Source organism: Sardina pilchardus, chromosome 9 (genome assembly GCF_963854185.1).
Source record: "Sardina pilchardus chromosome 9, fSarPil1.1, whole genome shotgun sequence".
Lineage (NCBI taxonomy): Eukaryota > Metazoa > Chordata > Actinopteri > Clupeiformes > Clupeidae > Sardina > Sardina pilchardus.
Genome location: NC_085002.1, coordinates 19,324,932 through 19,336,450, shown reverse-complemented (window position 1 = coordinate 19,336,450; position 11,519 = coordinate 19,324,932). Strand labels below are relative to the sequence as shown.

Genomic DNA, 11,519 nt, shown 5'->3' with positions numbered 1-11,519 from the left:
CTGTATCTGCCGACTTGCTCCTCTCCCGTTGCTATGTAGCTGAAATGATGTCGCTTGTGTGCTTTCAGACTGTGGTTGCCTAGGTTTCTCACTTGTTTACTTCCCACTGCAGAGGTGTCTGAGGGAAACAAATTACTGGCTAATATGCCACAATACACCTGTGTATATATTTTTTATTTTATTTGGTTTAGTTCACAAGTTCACAAAGAGCACCATTTATTTGGCCACATTTTGTGATTTTGTTTTTGTAGCAGGCTTTAATTAGGTTGTCTCCTCCATTCCTCTTCAGTTGTAGTATAGGAACCAAGATCGCAAAGACACTGGGTGCGTTTCATGCAGCGTTTATACGTCCTCCCTCGCTCCTCGATGCCTCGATCCTCACTGATCTACATAAAGAATGATGGGGGGGAAACAATGGGATAGTCTATCCAGTGTTAGTTATAGATCAGTGGGAACGCCCCTCGAGGATCGAGCATCGAGGATCGAGGAGGCATGATGAGAGGCACCCACTCTCTCCGATCAGGAAACCTCTGGGGGACTTGTTGTTGCTGTCATCTGACAGTCAATGGTATACATCATTCCCATTGGTAAACACCTCAGTTGTTGTTTTTTTTTTAAAGATTTATTTTTGGGCTTTTTATGCCTTTATTTGGACAGGACAGTAGAGAGAATGACAGGAAGCGAGTGGGAGAGAGAGTCGGGGTGGGATCTGGAAAGGACCACGGGGCGGGAATCGAACCCGGGTCGCCAGCGCACGGTGCAGGTGCCCCAGCCAGTTGCGCCACTGCCGGGGCCAGTAAACACCTCAGTTGTGTCGCTCGTTTTGCTGACCAGGCTGCTGTGTGGTGTGAGCAGAGTGGTAACACTTCTGCAGACTAAAAAGAGTCACGCCGTGTAAAAAGGGGCCTAAAGTGAGACTTCGATCTTCTTTCCTCTCAATGTTTTTTCATGTGAACAAATGAACTTCAAATGATAAATTATATTTTCAGTTGTAAGAGGAAGGGTCTACATCCAAACTACAAATTAGATTGTCATTTTCCCTTCTTTCCCTCTGCCATCATTATACTGAACTGCAGTTAACTGGGGCCATCCCTCCTTGGTCATTCACCAACTTATCCCTCACATTACACACATATCAACCCAGGTGCATCTTGCACTCATTACATGCATACATTTGCACTTTACTTCTGCACTTTATATACACACCACCTCATGTGGATTGTTCTGATACTATGCCTTTGGATATTGTGTGATGTCTATGTGCCTATGTGGTTGTTGTCTATTGTACAGTCTGTGTCTATATTACTGTTGTTTGAATGTTGCTATGTCTATTTGCACTTTTACCTGTCTACTTGTTAAATGTACTGAGAGTTTTAACATCTACTGAAGTCAAATTCCTTGTATATGTAAGTATACTCTGCCAATTAAAACTGATTCTGATTAAAACTGATTCTGAGGTGATTTTACACATATCTCTCTCGAGGTCTCAGAGCACTGTGAAAGAGTTGTCAATCATTGCTGTATGTGTCCATGCTATATTTCTTATGTTCAATACTCATGTGTATGTACTCTTGTCTGTAAATGATCTAGATTTAGATTTTTGAATAGAAGACTTTCTGTGCACCACTTACTCCCAGGTGTGACTCTTTGTCTAGATAGAGGTGTGCAGGGATAGAGGAATTTATACACTTTCCCATTGTTGCTTGGATCCTCCAAGTACTCAGAAACTATTTGAGTAGCATAACATTTGGGAAGGTGCAAGTCGGGGTCCTTCAGATTAACAATCCTCTAGAAGGATAGAAGGAAGAATATTCGTACAGAGTTGGAACAAGTGGTCACACCCCCTTTGTTTGTAACATACTCCAGGTTATTTCCCTGCTTAGTTAGATATGGGTGAATCCTCATGGTGAAAACAATTACCATAAATATACATGTAATATCCAGCCCTTTAATAATATTATTATTGATGTCAAAAATGTCGACCAGAATTTAAATTTTTATCGGACTTAATTTGCTACAGTGAAGGCTGCTATATTGTGTGATATTCATTTAGGACACAAACAAGCTACAGCATAAGACAATAGCTATGCCATGCTAAACAACAGTACAATTTCATAGCAGATATGTGTGCATGAGATATTCGTCAACATTATGCTGTTAAAGCCTTTTGTACACTATCACAGAGTTTGGGGCTCCAATCACAAAAGAACATAATGAACACATATGGACCGCCATGGTTGAATTTCTGGAATATCATGGAAATTTAATAGATTACACCAGACATGCAAAGTCATGGAATTGGATAGTTTGTGAGGCAAAGTCATGCAATATCAGGGAATTTTGAGTAATAGTTTAAAATGTACTCGCCAAAATACATTAATGTATATACAGTATCCACGAAGAATTGGTGTACGTATCTGGTAATTAGCTTACTTCATCTCCCACCCTAAAAAAAAGTAAAAGATTCTTGAATGCTAAACGGCTACTCTAAACTATATTTGATCTGTATGATTCATTCTAAGTAGGTCATGGAAATTCAGGTTTTTGACAGAGAAATTCAGGGAAAAGTGGGGGAATTTTACATCTGATCTATAGAGTAAAGTACACACATAAAATGGTAAATGTTGGCTGTAAATTATACAGTATGGTGTGTAAAACATATTTCTTATGTCCATCAGCTTGTGCTGAATTGCTGTCATCCCGATTGATACATTCTTATTTACAATTCATGCAAATGTTTCCGTCATTGTCAGTGAACCAATACATGTAGCCAATGACAACAGTCCCTATCCCCCTACTAGAGGGCTTAGCTAATAATCAGCTCTACGGTAATGCCACTGAGAATGAATTACATGAAACCTAGGCTATGTCCACACGTAGCTGGGTATTTTCAAAAGCAAAAATATTTTTCTTCCCTTGCAGAAATAGCTATTAAAGGCTGTCAAGAACACTGTCAATCAAACAGATGGTGAGGAAAGCTAAAAAAATATGTCAAAGAATGAGAAAACTTTACAACACAATCCAAAACCGTTTTCCATGTCCACAGTTTTTTTTTTTTTTTTTTTTTTTTTTTTCTTTTTAAATAACTGTTTACAGTGAGTTTGTGTATGGGCCCAAAGCCCAAATGCATAACAAATCCACATGAACAGGGCTCTAGATTAAGATCCGGTCTTAAATCAGTTTAATGGATTCTTTGTCACTATATGTGTACGTCTACGTATTCATAGTTTGACAAACTGGTTGTGCACATAAAGACCCTTTAACCCAGAGATCTGGTGATAGATTGAAAAGGCATACCAGTGCACCAAAAGAAAGCAAATATGTGCTGTCTCACATGACGTACTTGAGTACCACAATTTTGGCAAGAAGTCAAGCATTATTGTACTGGAGCAGAGGGCTTTTGATAATTATAGCATGTATAGTAAGCAATGCTGACTTAGTGTCTGAACAATGTGTATTCATGATCACAGGACACAAGGAAACAATATTCAAATATGTTCAATTATTAGTCTATTTGAACTGATATCAAATTTCAAAACTCTTTAAGTGCTTATTGGATTTCTGAGTTTAAATGGATTTCTGAATCACTCTGCTTTGTCAGGGAAATGGCTATCTGCAGTCCATCTTTTAAAATATTTAAAGTCTAATGCTGCAAGTGTATTGAGTGGTCAAGTTTTGTGATATGGGGTTGCTCAGGTCAATAGTCAATTTGTGGAACACAGTAACAGGTTTAACATTCAAAATTTTGTGTGTGTGTGTGTGTGTATGTGTGTGCACGCGCGCGCACGCATGTGTGTGTGTGTGTGTGTGCTTGTGTATGTGTGATGTCTGTGGGTGTAAGTGGATGCATGAGAAAGAAAGCGAGACAGAGCGAGAGAGCGCAAGTGAGAGAGAGAGAGAGAGAGAGAGAGAGAGCGCAAGTGAGAGAGAGAGAGAGAGAGAGAGAGAGAGAGAGAGAGAGCACGAGGGCGAGTTCATGCAAGGATACCCAGTCATCAGGAAGTGCAGCAGAACAGAGTGTGCTGTACTAATCTGATTGAAAAACACACTGTTCTGTGTGCGGTTACAAGGGGAAAAGATGTCTCAGACGCTTAAAGAGAAAACAACCGCTGAGTGATTACTTCAGATTAAAAAAAAATAGCTCATCAAAACATGATAACTGTGTCTGTAACCTCTATATGAAAAGCAACGAGAAACTGAGACAAGAGGATTAAGAGATACTCTCACACAGAGACAACCCCCCCCCCCACCACCACCACACACACACACACACACACAAAGTAAAACTGAATAGCATAAAGCTCTTTGTTTGCGTATGAGACATCTGTGTTATGCAATCCCCTTGCTTCTGCCTAATCCTTTCTAGCACTGAACTTTTGCCCCAGAAGGGTCAGAGGATGTGATGAGTGAGATGTTATCTCACAAACATGAGGGGACTTTTCACGGTCCCAAGGCCTCCAATGTGCATACCTTAACTCCAGCATGTAGCCATTTACACTATTTACACTAACTCAAAATACATCTAGTCATTAATTATGCATCTTACATTTATTGATTTGTTTATGTTTGTCTCTTTGTTTGTTTATTCTTTGATGAGTACACTGTGAAATACATGTAACTGAAATTGAGGGAAGATTATTGCATCTCTCTAAATAAGCAATAAGGCTTATTTCCCTAGGTTCAGCCACAACAATGAGTGGGTGGTGAGTGCATGTCAGCTGCATACTAATTGTTATTTTAACCGTGCACAACTTCACCTAGGCTTATCAAAATGCAATGTTTTCCATGCTTATGAATGGTCTAATGGTTGATATCCTTAAACTAGGTTATGGACATATGGTAAAATGTCATTTATCTGACATTTTTGTGACCTTCACATTGGCCTTCAACGACATACATACAGTAGGCCTACTCACTATGTTTTCATTTTATGCTTATACTATGTATTTAGGCCTATGCTACTTTACAACAAATTATTAGATGATTAATTCAACGTTATTGTCATTGTGCGTAGCCTACAAAGTACAAAGACAACGAAATGCAGTTTGCGTCTAACCAGAAGTGCAAAAACGCAGAAAGTGCAATGTACAAGTAGGTGGTGCACAGGACAAGAAATAGTGCCGTGCACAATGCCGTTGGTTTACAGAAGGTGGGTTAGAGAGTAATATAAATTAAATAGAAATGTGCAGTGTATTAGCAGTACCTTATAAGAGCAGAATGTGATATGGACAATGTATGAACAGTGCAGATGTAGTAGGCCTAGCAGTACATTATATGCCTAGTAATAAGAATTGTATAGATAGGCTATATGCAATGTAACCGAATATATATTTAGATATATCTATTATTACTATGAATAGAAATTATGTACATGTAAACATATATTTATTATAATCTCTTATTTGTTTTTATTTATGTTCTGATTTATTTTATTTATGTAGTCCTAAAGCACACTGGGCTAAGTCTGTGTAGGAAATGTGAAATGTGCTATAGCCTACTTATCTTGCTTCTACTTCTACTTGGCTTGCTCACATACAGTATGCCAAAGAGTCAGGTTACTAAACTGTAGCCTACCACAAGTTCTCATAAATCCTTACAACTCCTACCCTCTTAGTGGCGCTGTAACCATTCGTACACATCGTTTCACTTTCAGCTCTCAACCGCTTTCAACATCCCTCCTCGATCCTCGATACTCAGTCCTCCTGACTCGTTCCCACTGATCCATAATTTCAACTGGATAGACTATCCCATTGTTGCCGCCCCATCATTCTTTATCTAGATCAGTGAGAACGAAGACCGAGGTCGGAAGGGAGGATAGATAAAACACGAATGAGAGGCACCCATCTATGGTTGTTTGGAGGTAACCTGCACCCCTGCACCACCACGGCATTCAGAAGTGAATTTGCTGAAGGCCTAGAGCCCCAAACTTTTGCGGTGAGTGACAGCAGACACAGTTAGAATAATAGGAGCTCTAGCTATCTGGGTTGATTTGTATCGTCAAGCTAATTAGTAGTAAAGGTTAGATAGCTAAAGTTAGCAACGCTATCCTAGATAACGTTACATTACTAGAGGACGTGTCGGGCCTAGTTTGTTATGTTTGCAAAAGGTCAGTCTGCACGAGTATTGATACATCGAAAAGTAGTTGTTTAAATGGTTTCCTACTTGATTAAACTGAAGTACGCTGTAAATATCACTGAGTGATTGTTGTCTTGCATTTCCGCAGGTGGTGGTGTGTTTACTAGTCAGTCAGTCAGACAGTTATCGAGAGATAACGTTATCAAAATAAGTAGGCCTGACGTTATTCTACAACAAGCCGATCTAACATGAACTAGATTCTTAATTTATCGCCTTATTTCACTCGTAGCGATCTTTTCATTGGAACTGAAGGTTTACTATCTGAATGCAAATGTTAACGTTAGGCTACTTGTTTTCTCCTCGAACGTTAACTGGTCGAGATTGTCAATGTGATTTCCTGCAACTGCACATAGGATTGGCGAGAAATTAGTCAAATATTATGCTTTTTCCTCTCAGATAATCACAATTTGTGCACCCATCTATTGCAATTGACTGAACAATAATGGGAGGTAAGTATGTGATGAGTGATTTGTGTACAGTGTACACTGTTGTGTTTTCGCTGCTGGACCAACACGTGACTTTGTTTTGTCTCTAACTAAACGAATGTAGTGAGTATGATATTGGAAATGTATCCCACACTGACCAGCAGATGCATCAGCAGTTTAGAAGATTATGATGTGGTTGTTTTATCTCAGTGTCGCTTCACGTTTTGGGCTTGATTCAACTTTAATTTGGGTTTCGTGTAGATCCCACAATGCACAGAGATTGTCCACTTGATTGCAAGGTGTATGTGGGCAATCTTGGGAACAACGGCAATAAGACAGAACTGGAGAGAGCCTTTGGCTACTACGGCCCCCTCCGTAGTGTTTGGGTGGCCAGAAATCCTCCAGGCTTTGCCTTTGTTGAATTTGAGGACCCCAGAGATGCCACGGACGCTGTGAGAGAACTGGATGGAAGGTAACATTCATGAAAGTAGAAAACAAAAGCAGTCCTGCCTGAACTAATTATGTTTTGTGGTGAATTTGACATTCTGAAATTCTTAGAACAGCGCTACTTGCAGTTGTGCTAATCCCCTTTGTGCTGCTGTCTAGAACACTGTGTGGGTGTCGTGTGAGAGTAGAGCTGTCCACCGGAGAGAAACGCTCAAGGAATAGAGGACCACCTCCATCATGGAGCCGGCGTCCACGTGATGACTACAGGCGACGCAGTCCACCCCCTAGACGCCGGTAATGCTTCTCAACCACCACTAAAGATGGGTCTGTGGCTCTGTGCAGTCCCCTCCCCCTCCCCGTGGACATGGCCCATCAATGACCTTTACACAGGCTCATCCCAATCAGCTCAGTCCTGGGGGGGAAGGGTGGGTGGGCGGGCATCAGTAGGGATATTTCTGTAAGCTGGTTTACTAAGTTTAGCTAACTTGATTAGAAAAGCGACCCACACACTCATTGATAAGGCAGATAGGCCTGCGGGAGACACCTCACATGCACCTGCACTACCATGCCAAGTTGCTAGATCACTAGTAAACCTGCTTCTTGAGACGCGTCCACCTTGTGTTAGTGTGACCAAGCAAATATCATACATTGCCATCTCTGACCCTCTCTGATCTGCCTGGACCACAAGGTATTTCCAATAATCAAGACCGTTTCTTAAGATAAGTCAATACTTGTAGATGTAAAACTATGTGCAGCAGACAATGGCTTATTTTTTGTCTGTGTTGTGATTTTGGTGCTGCTTGTGTTTTTGCTTCGGCTCTGTATTTTTATTAATATATTAATTTATACATATATATTAATGAAGATGACCCCCCCCCTTACAGAGACATCACCATGCCTCTTCACCCTCTGAGTCTGAGTCTGTCAACTAGTCTCCTTTCTCCATCACGTGGCCGCTGACCGTTCGCCGCGCCCCAATCAGCTCACATGACCCACGCATGGCCCAAAACAAAAACCGCCAGCGGTTCCAGAGCATGCCACTCTCAGCCTCTTCCTCCTCCTCCTCCTCCTCTTCCTACAACCACAGCCAGTCAGCAGCGTTGTAGCTTCCCCACATGTCATCACAGCCAACCAGCAGCTGTCCAACAGCTAACCAATCAGAGCTCAAAATGTACCTCTTCAGCCAGCCATATCAGTCGACAAAGTTAACAGCTACACCAACCACAGTAACAACCATCTGGCAAATTCTGCCTGCAAATTCTACCCGTCTGATGGTCAAACTGGCTTCCGTGCATCATATCCTCTGTAGCTTGTTGAGAAAATAGTAAGTTGGTTTTTATACACTACCACACATTTTTGTTCTACTTTTTATAGCCACTTATATAATATTACAGATTGAAAAAAAATCGAAACTACGGTAGCATTTCCATATTAATTAGAATCCCCTCCCCAGTCTTGACAAATTTGCTCTGTTTGAGAAGTAGCTGGATGTGTGCACAATTTGGGTTTGAAGAGGTAAATTCAACATCCCTCAACTCCTGTTTGGACTTGATCTGTCTCACCCAACACTGAACTTTTACAATTAGTCATGCAATATATACCCATCATCTTCAGTGTTGTGTTGCATAAGCAGAAGGCCAAACAAGGAAGTAAAATCTCTAAATCCAAACACATAATGGGTCCACATTTGGTCTCCCTTCTGTCATTGTCTCAGGGAGCAACTTTCCTCCCACAGGTAGCAGAGACCTGAGTGGTATGCTTAAGTTGGGCAATACAATACGACATTTTCTTGTAACATTTCTCTCTCTACCTCATCCTTCACGTAGATCACCGAGGAGGAGGAGCTTCAGTCGAAGCCGCAGCAGGTGAGCTTGTTCTCTTACACAAAAAGTTTGCAACCTCACATCAGAAAAAAGTTGGTGCGTGGTGTAAAATGTGAATAAAAACAGAATGTAATAATCTGCAAATTTCATAAACTCATATTTAGTAGTTTAGACAACATATCTAATATTGAAAATGACAAATCTGACTTATGAAAATATGTTCATTTTTAATTTGATGCCAGCAACACGTTTCAAAAAAAGATAATAAACAGAAATGTCAATTTGATCATTAGCTTAATGAAAATAACTAACTTAATGATAATACAAACCATAACTCATAAGAAACACTTAGTAAACTAAGTGCATGTTGAACAGATGTGCCTTTAGAGCCCTCTTGAAAGACCCAAAGATATCACAAAAATGGGGGAGCACCGGACAGCTGATTCCACCAACAAAGAACCACAGAGGAAAAGAGTCTTGTATTTGATCTAGCGTTTTTAGCAGATCCAGTCAGTGTGCTGTAAGCCAAAGTGAGAGATTTTAATTTTATTCTGGCCACTATAGGGAGCAAGTGGAGAGTAACTAGGAGAGGAGTTATATGTGTCCTCTTTTCTGTAAAGAAAATCATTGTATGGGCTCAGGAAAACTTCTGATAACCATTTCTTATATGCACAATTTGATATTTAGTTCAGAAATGCTAGGGTAGACTTGCAACTACCATGCAACAGCCGGCATATTTCCACATTCTGTTTTTATTAGGATTTTGCACAATGTCCCACATTTATCTGATTTGGGGTTGTAAAGAATGGGATGACCCCAATCACAGGCTTCTCACATTTCAGCCTCTACCCATAATCCATTAAAGGTATCTCTATTGCAAACATTGTTTTTATTCATTTTTCTTTTTATTCACAGGTCTCTGTCCAGAGACCGTAGGCGGGAGAGGTCGCTCTCTCGTGACGGGAACCACAAGCCTTCGAGGTCCTTTTCAAGGTCAAAGAGGTGAGTTGAGAAACAATGTGAGTTTGAGGATGTCGAAAGGCAAGACTCATTTTTGTTCTGAAATGGTGACGGTCATTGTGTAAACTCTTAAGCACTGCTTGTTTTGAAAGTTCCCCTACATTGGTACATTTCAGAGGATCTGCCCCCACTTCTGTTTTCATTATATTCCTGTAGCAGTACTTTAGTCTAATTGTTTTGTTTCTATCAGAGTACACTGGAGGACACAAAATAAAATCCAACGTCTTTCCACCTAATATTCACTTGATGTTTTCTTCCTTTGCCAGTTTATTTCCAGTTTTGCAGACTTTGAATGCTTATCTGGGCTTCCGTCAAAGTGTGACAGCGTGGCGGCACTTTAAGATTAGCCGCCATTCTTTCATGCATGACCTCGGTCCTTTAGAATTTGTCTTGCGCCCCTGATTGCGAATAATATCCCACATATCTATCTACACAAGTGGCTCAGCTATTTAAACTTGTTTAGATAAAAATTTAACAAATATTCCAAAAAGGTCTTTGGATACAAGCATGAAGTTTCCGAAGTGGCTGCCCCTACTTAGCCACGCTACTCACTTTTGCCCTTTTTTATTCTCCTGGATCAAATCCTGGACTCTCCCTGAAGCCATTAAGCAGAATATGTAACACAGATGTTAAAACAGACCAATTGTCATTATTACCGTGCTGTCTTTTTGCCATGCCTGTTTGAAGTAGAATTCAACCAGGTTGAATTCCCACCATCTGGTGATACTAATAACCTTTCACTTTTCTAGTCGTTCTAGGTCCAACGACAGGAAATGAAAATGGCGAGGAACCACTAGTTCCTTGTAGAAGAACTGTCCAGAAGGATGTGATTGTGTGTGTGTGTGTGTGTGTGTGTGTGTGTGTGTGTGTGTGTGTGTGTGTGTGTGTGTGTGTGTGTGTGTGTGTGTGTGTGTGTGTGTGTGTTACCTTGTCTCTCATTTTCGCCGTAACAATATGAGACTGTCTAAGCCTTCCTATGTTTACTGTATGCAAATATCAAAATTCACGGTTATTTCTATAGCACACCTCCCATTTGCTAGTTCAGTGATTTAGAACATTTTGCTTACCTGGTTTACACCTTTTATGTTTGCCATTAGCAGCCACCATTGCCTTGTTCATACTGAAACTCCATAGATTTATTTTGTATTATTATTATTATTATTTATCAATACATTGAATGTTTCTCTATATTTGAATTAAAATGTTTCAGTGATGTTTAGTGTCATTCTTTCCTTTTATTGAAGTTCCTTTGTTAATGACATCACTATTATACAGCTAGTGAATGTCATCAGCATTCAAAGCAAAGCTGAGTGATGCACATCAACACTTTTAGTAGGAATATAGTTGATAAATATGAACCTATATGTAAAATGCCTAGGGGGAACATAAAAGCTAAACAATGCTGTTTATTTTGAAAGACATACCTGAATACCCAGTTAAATAATTAGTTTTACCTGCTATGCAAGTAGAAAATAAAATATTGCGTTCATTTTGGAATTGAGAACAGCAAGCAAGGCACTAGGCTATGCATAAAACAAATGGAACTCGTTGTATTTGGTCAAATAAAGTAGCAACTTGCACAGCTGATGGACGTTTGATGGTAGAGAGTAATCTTGCAATACAGATGTGGTGTAATTGTAGCCTATCTGGTTGAGTTGAGACATGTACT

At 40.1% G+C, this 11,519-nt stretch overlaps 1 protein-coding gene across 1 annotated transcript; it reads left to right on the top strand.

The window, feature by feature from the left end:
- The first annotated feature begins 5,693 nt into the window (after positions 1–5,693).
- On the top strand, positions 5,694–11,063 carry srsf3a (serine and arginine rich splicing factor 3a). Its single transcript, XM_062546188.1, has 7 exons — positions 5,694–5,934; positions 6,532–6,584; positions 6,822–7,032; positions 7,167–7,301; positions 8,834–8,872; positions 9,746–9,832; positions 10,600–11,063. The coding sequence occupies exons 2-7, from the start codon at positions 6,578–6,580 to the stop codon at positions 10,625–10,627; spliced, it is 507 nt and encodes a 168-aa protein (XP_062402172.1). The 5' UTR covers positions 5,694–5,934; positions 6,532–6,577; the 3' UTR covers positions 10,628–11,063.
- Positions 11,064–11,519: the final 456 nt, after the last annotated feature.